Genomic DNA, 18,313 nt, shown 5'->3' with positions numbered 1-18,313 from the left:
CGCCTGCTCCTCCAGACCACCACCAGCCCTTAAGGGCTCTGGGGTCACCCCACTCCTCAGCTTCTTCCCCATAGGGCCAAAACACAGCTCCAGGCTGGTGAACGCAAGCACGCCATTAGGGCAGGGGCTTTTTAACTTTTTAAGATCTAAATTTGCCTTTTTCTCCTATTGAAGTGACTATTTTCTGACGCTTATTTAAAATTAAAAACTAAAGTGAATGATCCTTCCCTTCCGATTTCTCCTTTCCCCAGGCGTCTACCTCGGAGTTCACTGGAGAGGAAGTCTCTCAAGTCCCTCTAGTCAGACCGTGAAATAAGTGATGCGGCCGCACACGTGAGGTGAGATCCATGCTTTATCAACACGTTACTCCCACAAGTCCCAGTGACAGGCTCGTTACACAAGACTCTCAGTTCATTTTACAGACTCTGGAACCAAGGCGTTCAAAAGGTGAATTCTGAAACCATGGTTGGTGCAACAAATTAATATATCAAAACAAACAAAAGCTTCATCCAAATATTTACATTTAAAAAAGACATTAAAAAAAACAGGCTACTTATTAAGTGTGCTTGAACAAACCATGTGTGGAATTGAATTCCATTCATTATGGAGTTAGTTTCTGCTAAACACTGACACTACAGAGACCCCTGGCATCTGAGGATTTAAGAATTTTCAAGTGTTCTCAATCTATGCTAAGAAAATAAAACATGACCGATGATTTCCGTGTGCTGCTTTGGACCTCAGAAGTGGAGGGGCTGGTACATAAGGCAGGTTACTCAGGAGTCAAGAGGCCCGGCACCCGGAACTGAGCCTGGCTTTGCCACTGCCTAAGTATCACCAGGAATTCAATAAAACGCTCTGTAGAGGTCATTAAATTTTGTATTACACCTCACTTCATTATATCCCTGTAATTTCACAAACCTGGGACATTCACAAAAATGTTTTGAAATATATTCCGTCCGAAGGTGGAGGGTCTCCTATGTTACATCAAAGTGAAAACCATGCAGTTTCTTAGAGCTCACAGAGCTCTTCCAAAGGAAACCATTGATCGTACAGCCCAATTAAAAACCCAAACACTGTTTCACAGGCGCAGAAGAGTCACAGCTCAGCACAGCCGATGCAGCTAATCCGACACCTCAGCCCCGCTCACAAAGCAGCTCACAGCTATACAGTCACTCGTTTTCTTGACGTAGGCTTTGGCTCAGATGTTTAAATACTTAAGCAACTTGGAAAGATTTTTCATTTCTGTTATTTTCTTGTGTGAGCATGGGTGTAAGGGGAATTATAATAAACAGGGGTTAAGTTCATTATAATGAAGACAGATCAGGAATAAAACAGCTACTAAAACTTCATTTACCATTTCCTTACAAAATATATATGGAAGAATATGGCTTAAAGACAGAGAGGAAAAGCCTCTTATTTGTTCATACTATTTTACTCTACTACTTATCCAGTCTGACAACGTCAAACTTAAGTTACTGCCGAGGGCAAGGGAAAGTAAGAGGAATTTTATGAAGTCCAATTCATTTTGGTTCTGAGATTCTAAGTCCTTAAGTCCTTAAGATTTTGGAGTTCTTCAGATTAACTTTTTAAAAAAATCAATAACCAAAACACCCCGAAGATTAGATATAAAACAACTGGTTAACCATTAAAAATTATCCAACTCTTATTAGAATTCTGCTTAGTCTGTAGACCAAGGCAACGTTTCTTAAGATGCTTCCGTTGAGAAAAATTATCTCTTAGAAAAAAAAACAAAACCAGAGGGGTCTCAAGTCATCCCACAGCTATCTCTTGGGTCAGAAATAGAACAATGGACAACAACTCAGTTTCCACAAATGTACCATTTTCTTTTTTTTTAAAGACAGTGACGTTGGTTTTATGAATCAAAACCAGAATTTTCATGTTTCACAATTTTGGTGCTAGAGATCCCCCAATTCCCTGAACTCACTGGGGAAGGTTTCTGAAGGTGTGCATTATAGTAAACAGCAGCAAAATACCCAGCAATGTTACTGCTAAAAGCAGCTGCTCCTGCTTGCGCCTTTAGAATACTAGCCGTAAAACAGCAAAAACACGCACATTTGTGCCATCAGTCAGGATGTGAGCTATTCTAAACAAGAAACAACTGTTAGCAGTCCAAGGCAGGACCTCTACAATCATACTGGGCAAGTGTTGAGTTTTGGGGGGGAAATGTCAGCACATGTCCAAAAGAAGGAGACAGTGCATACGTTTAGTATTCTAAAGGCTGCTTCAGGCAGTCCCACAATGATTCTGGTAAGACCAACTGCTCACACACACACACACGCGCACACATAGATTTTAATGGTTTTAAAAAAAACCAAATTTGTTACTTTAGAAAAATAAATGCAGTGCATTTTCAGCAATAGGATCGCCACAGACTCTGATTGCTCAGTCCACACATAAGTAGTAGCCGCCTTCTATGGTGATATGGCTTCTCTGCACTAATTCCCATCAGGCCGAAAAACATTAGGGCAGGTTAAAAGATTGAATTGTTGCACAAAGGAACATTTACTCATCAGATCCCACCGATCTCTTCTGTGCCCGTTTCCTGGGCAACCTTCTTGGTGAAGCTTTATCTGGAAGAAAACAGGAAGTTTTAACTTGCCTGACTATATAAATGTGTTCAATAGCATTTTTCTTCAGTTTTACCATTTAGCTCAAAAAATAACACACATGCAACAAGACCATCAACAATAAATATTTCTTATCCAGCACAGATTTTTAAACTAAACTTTCAAATAACCCTTCAAGAGAGTTAACTCAAAATGAAAGTCTACATACTTGTAAGTTGCTAAGTAAACCTTACAGGTCATCATCACCCACACAAACTTTTTTTGGTAACTTTGTATAGTGACAGATGATAACTAGGCTTACCGCGGTGACCACTTTCCAGTGTGTTTATCTATCATTAGTTGTATACCCAAACTGATATGACATTATGTCTGTCCATTAAAACTTTTTGCAACCAGGGGAGGAAAAGACCTAATCTTGGTCACTGTGATATTGAAGCTACCATGCAAAATCTTCCTAAAGTCTACAGCTGAGCATGTTTATACCTGCATAAGGAAAATCTTTACAATCGACATAAACAATTGATACTGGTTACAAATTAAAGACAGTATTTACAAACACAGCACCATGCACTTGGCACAATTTTCAGCAGTTTCACAAATTTACCTGAAATGAGTGGCAGGTTAGAGGAAATTATACAGTATAATATAAAAACCATCCTACAGGCAAAGCAGTCTTTTGTTTTTTTCTCTTGCGTTAGCCTTAGTGTGGTCTGTTAGACCAAAAATAACCTGGTGGTGCTCCTTTCAGTTTCATCCAGTAAGAGAAGTCATCTTGAAGCTTATTTAAAAAGTAAAAGACTGTTTTCTCTCTGACCACTCTCCTATTTTCTAGGAGCACCTAACCTATTAGGAATATAAGTTCTTTATAGAATAAGTTGCAAATTATAATTATCTTTCCAGTATAAAAAACACATAGTAAATGTTTACAAAGAATATTTACAAGCTAAAAATTCTTTTTTAAAGACTGTCCTTAAGAATTAAACGACTGAAGTTACCACACGAGAGTGGCCTCTCCTTTAGCCTGCCGGTTGGTAATGAGGTGTTTCGGGGGTTCAGTACCTAACTGAGCACAGAAGCACTCTTCTGATGAAGAAAGCCTACACCTTTCAGGAGGTTTTCAAAAAGGTTAGACTATGAATTAATTGCTTTTTCTACCTCTAAAGATTTTTTTTAAATAAGTAATAACTAATTAATGTTCACCAACCCCACCCCCAACAACAAAAATATTTCAGAATCAGCCATTTACATGGACACAGCTGTTACTATAGATATGAAATGGTCATTAGTGACTTCCAATGTCAACCCCTGCAGCAGAGTTTTAAATACAGAAATACATGATAAAGAGTCTCTAAGAACCTGCAAAGCGTATTTGTTCAACAAGTGAATTTCACTCCATCGCAGAACAGCCCGATCCAGCTGACCTGTAACAGTGAGTCTATAATCTTGCCCGCCCGCCCATCTGCCCATCAGTTAAGCAGCAGACCAATGAATGACACAGGGAGGGCCTGGAGTCACCCAGCTTTGGGGACAGTGGCTCCAAACACCACAAAAGCCTCGAGAGTGGCGTTTCATTTCAGCAAAGAAAACTGATGCACACAATGATGCTTCTGTCTCCAAAGGAAAACCACCGCCTCACCGCCCCCCTCCCGCAAAACCCGAACTACTAAGTGCCCAATAATGATGCCTAAAGCCAAACCTCATTCTTAACTGTAAATGAAAAATGAGGTGCCGTTTCGTAGCATACAGGTAGATTAACACATGTAGTAACACTCGAGAAGGATTTGTAAGAGGGGAAGAGAAACAGGAAATATCATACACTGTTGAGAACACTACCTTTGGGGAGGGAACTGGGACACTTTCCACAAAGACATACATATGCTTAGACTTAGCTATTCTTTTAGGAAATTGTCCCGAGTAAGAGAGTGGGCAAAATAGGAGCCTGGGGTCAAATGGTACAAACTTCCAGTTGTAAGTCACAAGGATGTGATACACGAAAGGTGATCACAGTTCAACGATACTGGGCTGCCACCTGAACACAGCTAAGAGAACAGACCTTCAAAGGGTCTCATCTCATCACAAGAAAACACCTGTGTGGGACGGTGCTGACGAGGTGCCCTGATCACTTCATAAACGTCAAATCATTATGGTGTACATGCAAAACTAATGTGACGTGTCAACTACATCTCAATTTCGAAAATTATCCCATCATCTTATAAGAATATTCATTGGAGGATTTATTTTAAGAACAAAAAAAAAACTGGAAACAGAAACTGTTCTATCCTTCAACACAGAACAGGCTTAATCAATCCTAACACATTTATACGGTCGTTAAAAATGAACCAAGTATGTAAGTCATCACCACAGAGACTCCCGAGGCCGGAGCACGCAGGCTGTGGGAGTGTGTGCCACACGACACCATCTGTGAGCAGACAGACACAGCAGACGTGCACGCTGACGGACGCGCGGAAACCACTCAGAGTGACACGTGAACACCAGTTACTCATGCAAAGTGGGACTGGTGGAGCCAGCAGGTGATGTGAAGTTTTTCACCTTAAAAAAATGAGGTCACACTGCTTTTATAATGTTTTTTAAAAAGTCTGCTTACCACTGGAGGAGAAAAATCTATCTTCTCCTATAAAGATTAGTATTTCACCAACTACACATATAATAAAACTGAAATTATATTAGATAGACTATCAGGCAGTACGATAGGTTTATTCTTTGAATACAGTGGGTAGATGGCAGTTTGTTCTCTAATAAACAGTGACAGAAAACTATCCTTAAACTTACTATAAGGCATTCACATGCTGTACAAGAGCTCTCAATACTACATCAAGTACCATTAAAAAAATTGCCTCACCTCTTCTACTCTGCACTGAAGCAACAGGAAAGAAAAAGAAACAGGGAAAGGTTAGGAATATAGAGAACTCACACATCTGTACACAAACTGCAGATGTGGAAGTATTTCTAAATTAAAGTATACAGTACACAGAGAAAAACATAAAGCATTCATTAATCATATTAGACTCTGGAAGTAATGAAAAGGTAAGTATTAAGTAGCATCGACCAGGCATTTTTTTGCTAAATCTAAGACACTTACTTCCATTTAAGAGAAACGTTTCCAGGCAAGTTTGAGTACTTACTGATCTGATTCAGAGTTTCCTGAGGAATCCAGCTCATGTCGACATCATTTTGACTCGATGTTCCCATCTCTACCTTCTGAATGGGCCTCTTGCGCTAAGAGAACATAAAAACTTCATGTTATAGGCGCTCCATTATAGTGTTTTACTATAATTTTTAAAAGACCTCTATTCAAGCCTACCTGCTTAAATATCTTAGTAGATAAACACGTCCTCTTCTAGTGCTAAAATGTATTGCACAATTATTTTCTTAACTAGACAGGAGGAAACCGTGTCTACAGCAATTATAAAGACTAAGGAATAAATCTTCACAATTATTTATTTCCAGGCTTTAACGACCTTTTCCTCTGCTCTAAAGCTTCATATGTTAATACAATTGGTAGACCAAGTAAGAACTACTATTTATACAATGACTATTTATACTATTTTCATTTTGGGAATCAAATCTTAACAAATTTATTTTCACATTCAACAAAATGTGGGATAATTACTGAAATGTTGCAGGCACACTCCTGCCTTGTATCTAAATACACTTAAGTAGCTGGTATAAATAAAACAAAAACATACAATCTCAGTTAAGCTAACAGCCTCAAACTTTGTTCCTTGAGTATCTGCAGCAAAACTGCAAGAAAGAAAAGAAATGGAACTCTACTCTTCAGTCCTATTCTTTAAAAAATAATAAAAGCCCATCTAATTATTTACTTAAGAAACCATATTATTAATTACAGTCTGAAAACTAGATCTGAATACACAGAAAGACAACTGAAAAAAATGGCTTATCCCTAATACATAAATTTATAGCAAAAATGCTATTATGAAAATAAGGTAACGAAAGTGATGGAAATGAACATTTAAGCACTATTTCTCTTTAAAAGAATAATGGCTTAATTAACATGTACTACCAATATCACAGAGATTTAACTGCCTGACTTATTGCTTAACAAATAATGATTAACCAAAACATCTAGCAATTGTTTGGAGTTAGTGGATATCAATATATTTGACACAAACCATGTTACATACTGAAGGAACAGCATGGATTATTTCGTTTGGGGGCTTTTGTTTGGCGGGTGGGGGCGGGGAGGGCGATGAGGACACAGGGGAAGAATTAACCACCCTGTTCAAAGCCAGGAGACCATGACCACACCAGGGGCTTCGATGTGAACACTTCACTACTCTAACAAGAGCAGAATTTGGCCAATTTTCACTCTCTTTCAAACCAAGACTCATTTAATTGCTAATTAGAAATCAGTCCTATGGTCAAGAATAAACTTCAAGGCTAATAAGTAAAATAACATATCCATTAACTGCACGTGGCAGAAAATTCTAAACAAACCCAAACACACCCCCAAGGTCTCATCTTCAAGCTTCATTTTAAAAAGGTGTAACAAACCTGTAATTCTATAAACCCACAGTGAGAGCAAGAAGCCACAAATAACGAGATTATACTTGGCACTGTAACAACTTCTGAAGTATCGCAACAGTAGTTATGTTCACGTGTATTTACCTTTCTAGATTCCAGGAGCTGATGAAGGCCAACGACAACCAACAGCCCAAGACCAGCAAGGAACATGTACATAAATATGCTGATGTCCAAGGAGAGACAGAAAGTTGCTTCAGTTCGTTAAGAAATACCACAGCTCATTAAAACTATTCCTGAGCTTTAACTCAGAAGACTTACAAGATAATTGCAATGATGATTCTAACAAACCGTAAGTTTTCCAAATAATTTGTGGGGAAAAGAGTAAAATAATTTAAATTCAACTAAGATCCAGGTAATAGTTTCATGAATTTACCTTTATCTTTAACATCAATGAGTCTCCCCCCTACTCTGCCAAAAGCCATATGATCTACAATGAATTACTTCATAATTTGTTATATTCTAAGCTCAGTTAAAATAACTGCATTAGGTTTTGTTCCTCAAAGATTAGATTTTGCACGATTTTATTTAAAAGCTTACTCTTTGTGAATCACAAGTAAGTATACACTGAAAAATGATTCACTATTCACAAAGAATACATTTTTCAAGATAAAAATCTCCTAACATATTTTCAGTAGCAATTTTGGAGGCATGCAACTTCCATTAGGCTGGTGACTGTAAACAATTTAAAGACAGGAAGAACAAAAAGTGAACTATCTTTCTAAAACAATTTTTGTTAGTTTTAACTACCTTTCCTAACATGCTGTTATTAATCACAGTTGTAAGAATCATCTAAAGTGTGGAGTTAAGTGGTCAAGGTTTCACCCCATCCACAGCAGGCTCCACTTTCACCATGAAACACCAGGATGACAGACGCGAGCCTCCCAGTCCCGCCTTCTGAGACCAAGATCTACATCCCAGAAACCTCACTTACGTTTCTCCATCTAACCCATCTTCTCTCTCGATAATTGTAACTGTTTGATTGAAGACAGCATCTTGGAAAACATTGCCCTGTTAAGAAAAAATAAATCACATAAATCTGAGATGCACTGGAAGAATGAAAAGCCTACAAGATTTCCTCAAACCTTCATCCTGACATACACTACGGCTCTCTCATCACTTAGGATATCCTAAGACTCAACAGAGCCGTACGTAAGTGTGCTAATTCAATGTCAGGGACTCAACATTATGATGTTACTCTGTCCTACGAAACAAAGAATGCCTCCAACTTTGCTAAAATTGTCCCCACTTTCTTTGAGGGGGGGTGCGACGATGTGTGAGAAACCAGGGAAGTGAATACACAGTAAAATGTGAAAGAAGCAGAGACCACAGAACACTCTTCAGCTAGAAGCCCTGGCTTCTGCTCTATGTAACCCTTCAAACAAGAAAGGAAAGCATGAACATGGGCTTTCTGCAGTAGAACCTTGTTTTAAGAACTAGACTTGAACAAAAGTCAAGTCCATACTGACAATGGATTGGAAATCAATTTACATTAAATGGTCAGTGACATTCACAGTACCAAAATCTTTTTCTTTGGTGGTCTTGAAATAATTTTGTCAGCTCAACACAATTTCCGTTTTCAAATACATGAGACTCACTGGGACAACACACAGCTGTGGTCAGCGTTCTGTGTGAAGCACTGAGGTAATACTTTCCCAAACTGTCCCTATTCACTGTTAAAATGTAATGGTTTAAGTCTTATTCCAAGACCTTTCAACTGGCATACAAAGATGAAACAAACATTCAAATAGAACTGAAACTACATGCATGCTTTTGGATTAAGTTTAATTCTATTTAAAAAGAAGATGAAATATATAATCCTTCAAGCTACTAAACTATAAAGTTGAGGAAATTTAGTACATTGTTTTGAAAATAAGGAAGGGGAATTCTTGGCAGAACAATGGTTACAACTCGGTGCTCTCAATGCACCAGGTCCAATCCCGGTCAGGGAACTGAGATCACGCAAGCCCGTGAGGTGCAGCCAAAAAAAAAAAAAAAGATGGAAAAATCTTTCCCACATTCTACTAAGTAGTTTTAAAAAAACAAAAAAGGAAAACAATGGCAGCATCAGAAAACTTAACGCAGGCGTGAGATAAATACGCCTATGACACTAGGTGATGGAAAGGCTGAATAAGCTTTCCAGAAAGGATGAAACTTCCTTTTCTGAAAGCTTTTTAGATGCACTCCTGTCTGAAGGGGCATTCACTCACTGGTCACGCCTACGCTAGGGAGTAACACACCAGAAAGGCTGTCTGGGTCTCACAAACCATAAGCCTTTCTAATATTCCAAAAAGATTTGGTTATATTTTATAAGTGTATAAAATGACAAAAATAGTCACAGAAAGTCCTTAAAACTTACAGAGTAGTAAAATGGGCAAAACGCGAGCAACAAAAAGCACAAAGATCACTTAACATGTATGAACATGTGAAGAGGCAGTGGGTCCCACTTTCTTTTCTAGAACTTCCCCAGCCCTCACTCTCATCTCCAGGACGCAGCACTTGTCACACCGTGACGTGTTTACCCCTCTACCCAACTGCATCACAGACTCGAAGACAGAGAGGTGTGTTATCTATGCCTGCTGGCTGCCCATCAATTTCAACCACCAAACAGGCACTTGAATGAACAGACACAACGGTACTTAGACAACGTCAACTGTCCTCAAGCGCCCCTAACTTAAGGAGGGCCTTACGTTCAAATCCTTGTAGTTCAGGTTGATGACCAGACCGAAGGGCCGGCCCCCCATGGGCTCCGCGGGGATGAAGGAGTACTCAAAGGTTGCCTGTCTCTGGGGCGGCACGACCGTGTTCAAGGGAAGAGCGGTGAAATTCTGGATATAAAACTGGTAGTCCTGAGGGTACCGGAAAGAGGCATCGAGAGACTCGACAATAAAATCTTCTGTGCCCTTGTTGGTAAAGCCTACCAGGAACTTCACAATGTTATTTGCTGGAAAATCTAAGAAAAAGAGACGGGAAGGTTAGAAAACATTTAAAGGGTGCAAAGACACAAACATTACAAATGGATTCTGACGTCCTTTCCTGCTGTGCATGGACTTGGTTTCAGAGCCTGTTTCAGGAGAACACTCCAGCAGCTGCCTGGAGGCTGTGTGTAAGCTGAAACCCTCGGCGGCAGGCCAGCGCTCCAACTGAGGAGCTCAAGGGAGCACCTGGACTGGAGCCCAGTCGCGGCCAAGCCGCCAGTGAACGCGGGCGCTGCGTCAGGGCCCCTGCGGTGGAGGGGTCACCAGCACCGCCGCTCAGGCTCCGCCGTCTGTGCCGCCAGTGGGGAGCAGCGGCAGGGAGGGCACGCCTGAGATTCACCTGCAAACTGGAACGTCAGACGTTTAAAAAAACCCTTATCTACTTTAGGCAGTTACTCAGAATGCAGATCTGAAGGTTAAGACCCAAGGAGGCAGCTATAAAAATAAAACTGTGAAAACAAAAACCTCTCAATCAAATCACACTTTCTGTGGACACAGAGCCGGAATGTACATGGGAATAAAACAGAGCTTGAGAAGGCCCGCCAAATGAATATCTCCAATAGTAAGTATTCAATAATCATCTACAGAGCTATTCATCCACTGAAGCACGGGTTCTGGGGCCAGATGGGCCTGAGTCTAAACCGTCTTCACAGCCTGTTTACTCAGAGAGTGACCCTGAGCAAACAGTGACCTCTCTGGATCTGTTCAACAACTCTTCTCTTCGGGTTCCTGTTAGGATTCAGTAACACACGCAAAATACTCAAAACATCGGCTCTCAATAAATGTAAGCCATTTTTCTTCTTCTAACGTAACACCAGCTTTAGTAAAAAATATTTAGTATTTCACTAATGTTTACACTCAAAATATGAATGTTAATTTTACTGTGGCAGTTTGGATAAAGTTTAAAGACAGTATCTTTCAAGGGGACATTTAATTTCTAGTTAAAATGGATAGTATTTATCTTCCCCCTTAGTTTCAAAGCCAGAAACGATACTTTACAGATATGGGTATTCATACCTATATAAGCAGGTTTTATCCCCCAAAATGTGTCTGCACTATGTTTGCAAAAATAAAGATCTTCATCATTATTAACGCTTCCCCAAACAGTGAGCCTGTCATTTTAAAAATCCCTGCGTCTGAATTACAACCACACTCCCTGCTCACCTTCTCCTTTCACAAACAGGATGGTTGTATCTGCACTGGGTGAAGCTTCAGGTTCACCTGATACATCTTCTTCCTCTTTATCTTCAGCCTAAGAGAAATGCTGAAAACAGATTACTATGGGGAAAAGCATAGCATCATTTAAGAAGAGTGACTTCACTGGATCTGGGACAATGTATTAGTACACTGCATCTCCAAGGCTGTGCTGGGATCCGTAGTGGGATGAACAGCTACGTGCATACAGATCCCCCGGGGACTCTGCGACTGTGACAGAGAGTGAAGCCTGACGTTCTGTATTTCTAACAAGGATCCAGCAAAAGCCCATGAAGCTGGTGCTCAGGTTACACTCTGAACTGCAAGGTTCTAGAGCCCAGGTGGGTAAGTTTTCTGTAAAGCCTGAAACTTGGAAAACCGTATTTTTCAAAAGGACATATAACTTCTAGTTAAAATGGACAGTATTAATTTTCCCCCTTAAATGCCAGGAATACTACTGTCCAAGAAAAGAAATAGTCTCAAACACAGTCTTCACACCACCCCCCTCCCCAAAAAAGGGGAAGGTAGGGCCAGTCTGAGGACTCAGATATCAAATCCTTTCAGCCTTGGGAGCCACGAGGTCTCCCCCACGAGTATGCACCTGCAGGCGGAGGAGGCGAGCAGCCAGAGCCGGCACGGAGAAGGCGGCACGGCCGCGCGGGCCCGCGGGCTCCTTCTGCCGCCCCTGCTCCAGGCCTGGTTATGAGTCATTCCGTCCCAATTTACAGAACAACTTCCCTGCGAGAAGTCGGCACACCACTCAGAAGAAACAGTCTTTAAAAAAATGTGACCAGGGAAATAATGAGGTGGAGATGCCCTGAAATTCAATTAAATTTGCATGACTTGGAACATTTACTACTAATCACTGAATTGTATGCTTAAAATGAGAAAGTATCATGATGTGTAATTATATTTCAATACCATTGTTTTAAAAATGTCAACAGGGCAAAGACTATCTTACATTTTAAAATTTCTCCACACCCACCTCATATGCTTAAGAGAACGCACTCAAAACACTTGTTCAATGACTGTCCAACCATTACATTTTAAGTATCTTTAATGATCCTTTCATTTAATACGAGTTAGTGAATTTCCATTCTGGGGGAAAAAAAAAGTAGGAAGAGACAAGAAACAGGAAGGTAGGAGCCATAAACTGTCAAATACAGGAAAAGGAGACCCTTGAGAAACAAGAGAAACCCCCCATGACCTGAGCATAGGCGTCACTGGCGTTAAGAAGCGAGAGGGGAGAGGCGGCGGGACGGAGAAGACCCAGCAGGGCCACGAGGCCGCGAGGAGGGGCGCGCAGCCGGGGCGCAGGCCACTGGCGCGGCAGCAAGGAGGGTTGACGAGGTTCGTGGGCGCTGAGCGACCGCTGTGAGAACGAATGGGACACGAGCAGAAGAGACAGCTGGACAGAGCACTCTCCAAGAACTGAGCTGTGAAGAAAAACCTGTAGCAACTTAATGTGGAGGAACACCAGTGGGGGGCTGCGGGCACGGCTGTGGCTGAGCAGAAAAAGTCACCGAGAAAGCGCAACGCTTGAAGCCACAGGAAGAAAGAGGATAATAAGCAAGATCCCACAGGGCCAGACGGGGAGAAGGTGGGAGGGCCCACCCTGAAGGAGAGGAAAAACAACTCTCTGAAAGGGAAGTCGCAGACAAGATGCGCGTAATATATTCAGAAGAACGCAGATCACTTGACAGAGTTCGCACTGATGGCCTTCACGTTCTGACGTCAAAGACCACACTGCTGAGAAGACTTCAAAGAGAAACTGATTTTGGAGTTTGAAAGTGGTTAAAAGATTCTACTTAGGATAAATTACAGTAGTCCTAGAGAAAAAATAAGCTAGAAAGTGAAGTCAAAGTGTGAGTTCCTGAGTCATGCCCGACTCTGTGACCCCGTGGACTGTAGCCCGCCAGGTTTCAGCTACAAGCATGCCACAAGGACCCTACGTGTAGCTCAATATGTCTGCTGTCATACTATAATTTTATAGTAAGAGCTTCAAAGTCAGACAACTTCTAGATCTTTTCCAAGCCCTCTCTCTATGATGAATCTTCATGGAACATAGTTTACATATTTTTTTTGTCTGCTCCTCACCCCCTGGCAGCAAAATGCATACACCCTGTCCAAGAACATAAAGACCGCAAGAGCAGAGAGGCTATCTGACTTGTTCACCCAGGGAATCCAGAACAGCACCTGACACGTTGTAGGAACTCACAGATACACTGCTTATTGAGGGAAGGAAGGAGAGAAGAGGAAGTAAGACCCAGAGAGGTAAGTTGCCCAAGGTGGAAAGTTAAGCGTGATGCGTCCCAAACCCATCCACTGGTCTGGTGGTCCTGCTCTGTTACCTTAAAGATTCCTGTCCATATCATCTTGGAACTGTTCTGTCTCACACCTCCTTCCCTGTGCCAAAAAATACTAAGGAATTATCCTCAATGACTGGCCCCATTCTCCCAACTTCAATCCACTCTGATCCCACTTAACAAACCTCTAAAGGCAAACAGTTTAATACCATATTTGTCTGTATAAGGGATAAATTCTAAATGCATCATATACATGTAATGAATCGAACACGGCACTAACCAAATCTGTTGGTTCATCTTCTTCCACCTCTGCTTCATCGTCTTCATCTTCAATTATAGAATCTTCCACTGTTTCTTCATCCTCCGTAAGATCCTGAGCCACTGCCAAAGAGCCTAACAATAAACACCAAAGAAGCAGTTAGCCTTTATCCCGGAATACCAACTTTTCCTTTTCTAAGGGCAACAAAACTTTCCCTTAGAATAATAACTCAATCTCCCAGTCCACTCAAGTGATGCCAAATTACAATGCATCTAAGAACATTCAGACGATCTTATCTTACTGCTAGTCTTACCAACTGCACAGTAATTTTAGTGGGAAATGCTGTTTAACTTTAAAAAACAGCTGGAAAAATGAACTGCTAAAACTACAGATGCTGTAAAGCCCAAGTAAATAAATTCAAGCAATTTTGTTAAACATATCAAAAGTAACAAAGTAAGTTTGTTTTAAAACTAAAAAGCTCTACAATTTAATCCATCATTAACCATAAATAATAAACAAAAAAAATCCAGGTCTAAAGGAAAATAGCAATCTAAATATCTAGGCAAGAAATTGTTTATTAAAGTTCACAACAGCTCAAAACTCTTAGCATTTCACAGCATATAACTCCAAGAAACAAACATCTGTATGACATCCATGGTAAAAACTAGCTCTGATAAAACACATGTGATTTAGTAAAAAACTATATTGGTAATTTCAGAGTTGAGAGCTGGGAAAGCATGCATTTATTTCTGCATACAGCTTCAAACATGTTTTTAAGATACTTCTTATAATCCCTACACTTAAAGTCATAGTGAAAGTTAAGCATAACTATAATGCCCAAAAATTATAAATCCTAATTTTATAGGCAAAAATACATGTCACATTAAATCTATTTCAGGCAAGGCCCTCAGAAGAAATTTCAAAGTTCCAGAGACTCTTCCAACACTTCTCAGAAAGAATGATGATGTGGCAATTCAGTATGGGGGGCGGGGGATGAAAAAGGAAGCGTGTGCACACGCTGTAAAACCAAGAAGAAACAGTAAATATGAAGGACTCTGTACTTCAAGCCTTTTCCACCTCCCTGAGTTCTCACTGCAGTTAAGATTTAAGTTAAGTGTTAACACTGAACCACACTTCATGAACTGAAAGCCAGCTTCTACTGCTTGTTGAACTGAAACAGTGCATTCGTAATTTATAATAAAACTAGCAAGAAGACTACCTACATCTGACACAACAAAGTTGTACTTAAATTTCAAGACTTCTCAATAAATACAATGGCTTTCACCCAACATTTATTAAACGTTTTTATGCTAACCAGTAACAATTTTGTGCCTTAAAAAAAAAAAATCTAACACTTTTCTATTGGAAAAATTAAGAGAAGACATCTTTTGAAAGACAGACCCTAAGGCACCAAAAAAAAAACCAAAAAACCACAAAGATACCCAGTTAGATACTGATGTTTCTTAAGAAAATGTTATAAAGCCAGAAAAAACATAGTCCAGATTCTAGACAAATACGATCACCAAATTTTCCTAAAGAAAATGAAAACAACAAGGAAAGCAACTCCTAAAGGAAAAGCATTTCTATTTAAATCTGCAAATAAATTAACAGTTGTGGTTAGTTCTCCCACTTGGTTTTCTACCCGTTAAACAGAAATCAGTCAGTTCACTTTTCTTTGCAAAAAGAACACGTGGAGGGCTGACACCATCATTCATTTTGCCACACAGCTTGATTAAACTTACAGAATAAAAGGAATTCTAGCGATCATACAGTCAGACTAAATTCCGTGGAGAAAACTGCAGTTCAAGACAGAATCAGGGCAAGAAGCCAAGTCTCCACATTTTTATCGTCCTGTTATTCACTGTCACACCAGATAAACTGTCGGAATACACCTAAATAACGAAGTAGACTACATTTTTTTTCAGGACTATGCGATGGATCCACGAAACAAAAAAAGTTACCAAAGAAAGGAGAGCAAAAGGAGGGCTGGAGTAATGGACATGCCCAGGGATTCCGCAGCCCGCCTGGACGCAGGGCTGCATTAGCAGACGAGGACCGGGGGTTTAAGTGAAATCAAGTCACCCGGGGACGCAGAGGGCTGAGCTAATACACGGGGGGAGGACCGGAGGCCCAGCTGTGCGCCTGGGCCCGCAAACGCCCGGGTTTCTGCAAATGAATGGAAGACGCGGGGCCTGGAAGCCAGGGACACGTCAGCTCAGCGCCAAGGGGAGGGCAGGGCAGGGGGAGGAGCTGCGGCCGCGGGCGGTCAGCGGTCCCCGAGCGCTCGGCCTACCGCCCCGGCTCTGCCCGGCTAAGGTTCCGGTCGCGCCCGAACCTCCCGAGCCTCCCGAACCCCCCGTGCCGGGACCAGGTCCCAGCGGGGCCGCACTGCACGCCGGGGCGGGGATGGGGCCCGGGGGCCGCCGAGAGAGGTCGGCGGGGAGACCACGGCCGCTGGGGTACCCCGGCCCCGGGGAGCGCCGCGGCCGCCTCCGGCCCCACGCCTGTCTGGTCCCACGGCGGCTCCCGCCCACCAGGCCGAGCCCCTCCACCCACGGCCACGGCCTCACCTCCCGGGCCGCCTCGGAGCAGAATGGTGGCGGGGAACACCAGCAGGAAAAGCAGCAGCAGGCGGCGGAGGGACCTCATGGCCGGGCGCTCCGGCGTCCAGACCCGGACCGAGAAAGCTCTCGGCGGCTCCGGCGCGAATGGCGTTACTCTTCATCCGGGCTCCGGAGGAGGGGCGGGGCACGCACCACGCACGGCCTTCGCCACGCCCCTTCCCGACGTGGCTGCTTGGTCTGAGCGGTGGGGGAGCGCGGGCCGCCCCGGGAGTCACGTGACAGTTTGCTATGTCCTCCGAGATTCCCGCGAGACCTCCGAGAATCCCGCGAGAGTCCGCCTCCCAACACGGCCGGGGGCTGGCGACCACCTACGATTTGCCGCTCTCCGCGCCCTCCATCCTTCTCTCCCAGTTAGGGGTTCCTTTATTTGAGTGACGATCAGCCTGGTTCCCAGTGCGATAAAGTCTTTGTGCAATTAAAGAGTAATGCCGCTTAGTATAAGGAACATGAGCTGCCTGTTTGATTGACTATGCCAAAGCCTTTGACTGTGTGGATCACAATAAACTGGAAAATTCTGAAAGACATGGGAATACCAGACCACCTGACCTGCCTCTTGAGAAACCTGTATGCCGGTCAGGAAGCAACAGTTGGAACTGGACATGAAACAACAGACTGGTTCCAAATAGGAAAAGGAGTACGTCAAGGCTGTATATTGTCACCCTGCTTATTTAACTTAAATGCAGAGTACATGAGGAGAAACGCGGGGCTGGAAGAAGCAGGAGCTGGAATCAAGATTGACAGGAGAAATATCAATAACTTCAGATATGCAGATGACACCACCCTTATGGCAGAAAGTGAAGAAGAACTAAAGAGCCTCTTGATGAAAGTTAAAGAGGAGAGTGAAAAAGTTGGCTTAAAGCTCAACATTCAGAAAACTAAGATCATGGCATCTGGTCCCATCACTTCATGGCAAATAGATGGGGAAACAGTGAAAACAGTGGCTGACTTTATTTTTTGGGGCTCCAAAGTCACTGCAGATGGTGATCGCAGCTATGAAATTAAAAGACGCTTAGTCCTGGGAAGGAAAGTTATGACCAAACTTGACAGCATATTAAAAAGCAGAGACATTACTTTGTCAACAGAGGTCCGTCTAGTCAAGGCTATGGTTTTTCCAGTAGTCATGTATGGAGGTGGACTATGAAGAAAGCTGAGAGTCAAAGAATTGATGCTTTTGAACTGTGGTGTTGGAGAAGACTCTTGAGAGTCCCTCGGACTGCAAGGAGATCAAACCAGTCAATTCTAAAGGAAATCAGTCCTGAATATTCATTGGAAGGACTGATGCTGAAGCTGAAACTCCAATACTTTGGCCACCTAATGCGAAGGACTGACTAATTAGGAAAGATCCTGATGCTAGGAAAGATTGAAGGCAGGAGGAGAAGGGAACGACAGAGGATGAGATGGTTGGATGGCATCACCGACTTGATGGACATGAGTTTGAGCAAGCTGCAGGAGTTGGTGATGGACAGGGAAGCCTGCCATGCTGCAGTCTATGGGGTCACAAAGAGTTGGACAAGACTGAGCAACTGAACTGAACTGAGTCTGATTCCAGACTTCAGGCTTCACTGGCCTAAGACGTCTGCTGTTTGTTCCTGCACTGGCTCTGCTGAAACTCTTTGTCTCTATATCTCATCCTGCTGTGTATTTAAAATCACCTATTCTGACCCTGGACCAGGGCTGTCTCCTGGACTCTCTTCCCTCAGAGAGCTGGTTTCTGGCAGAGAACTCTCATTCCCGATGTTAAAGAGATCCCTAATAAGGTCTGTGGCTCCGGGTCTCAGGATGTGTTTCTCCAGAGGCTGAACAT

General features: G+C 42.3%; 1 protein-coding gene across 2 annotated transcripts; it reads right to left on the bottom strand.

Annotated features, from left to right (window-relative positions):
* Positions 1 to 334: 334 nt before the first annotated feature.
* On the bottom strand, positions 335 to 16,641 carry SSR1 (signal sequence receptor subunit 1). 2 transcript variants are annotated; one of them, XM_043908600.1, is made up of 9 exons: positions 16,456 to 16,641; positions 13,907 to 14,019; positions 11,291 to 11,378; positions 9,839 to 10,101; positions 8,083 to 8,159; positions 7,236 to 7,314; positions 5,732 to 5,825; positions 5,449 to 5,463; positions 335 to 2,591 (listed from the first exon to the last, which is right to left on the bottom strand). In XM_043908600.1, the coding sequence occupies exons 1-9, from the start codon at positions 16,532 to 16,534 to the stop codon at positions 2,524 to 2,526; spliced, it is 876 nt and encodes a 291-aa protein (XP_043764535.1). In that variant the 5' UTR covers positions 16,535 to 16,641; the 3' UTR covers positions 335 to 2,523. The 2 variants fall into 2 exon arrangements, with proteins under 2 accessions (XP_043764535.1, XP_043764536.1); XM_043908601.1 differs by lacking the exon at positions 5,449 to 5,463.
* Positions 16,642 to 18,313: the final 1,672 nt, after the last annotated feature.

The sequence above is a fragment of the Cervus elaphus genome, chromosome 7, assembly GCF_910594005.1.
Source record: "Cervus elaphus chromosome 7, mCerEla1.1, whole genome shotgun sequence".
Lineage (NCBI taxonomy): Eukaryota > Metazoa > Chordata > Mammalia > Artiodactyla > Cervidae > Cervus > Cervus elaphus.
The sequence above is the reverse complement of the archived record's forward strand: the minus strand, read 5'-3'. Positions and strand labels throughout refer to the sequence as shown.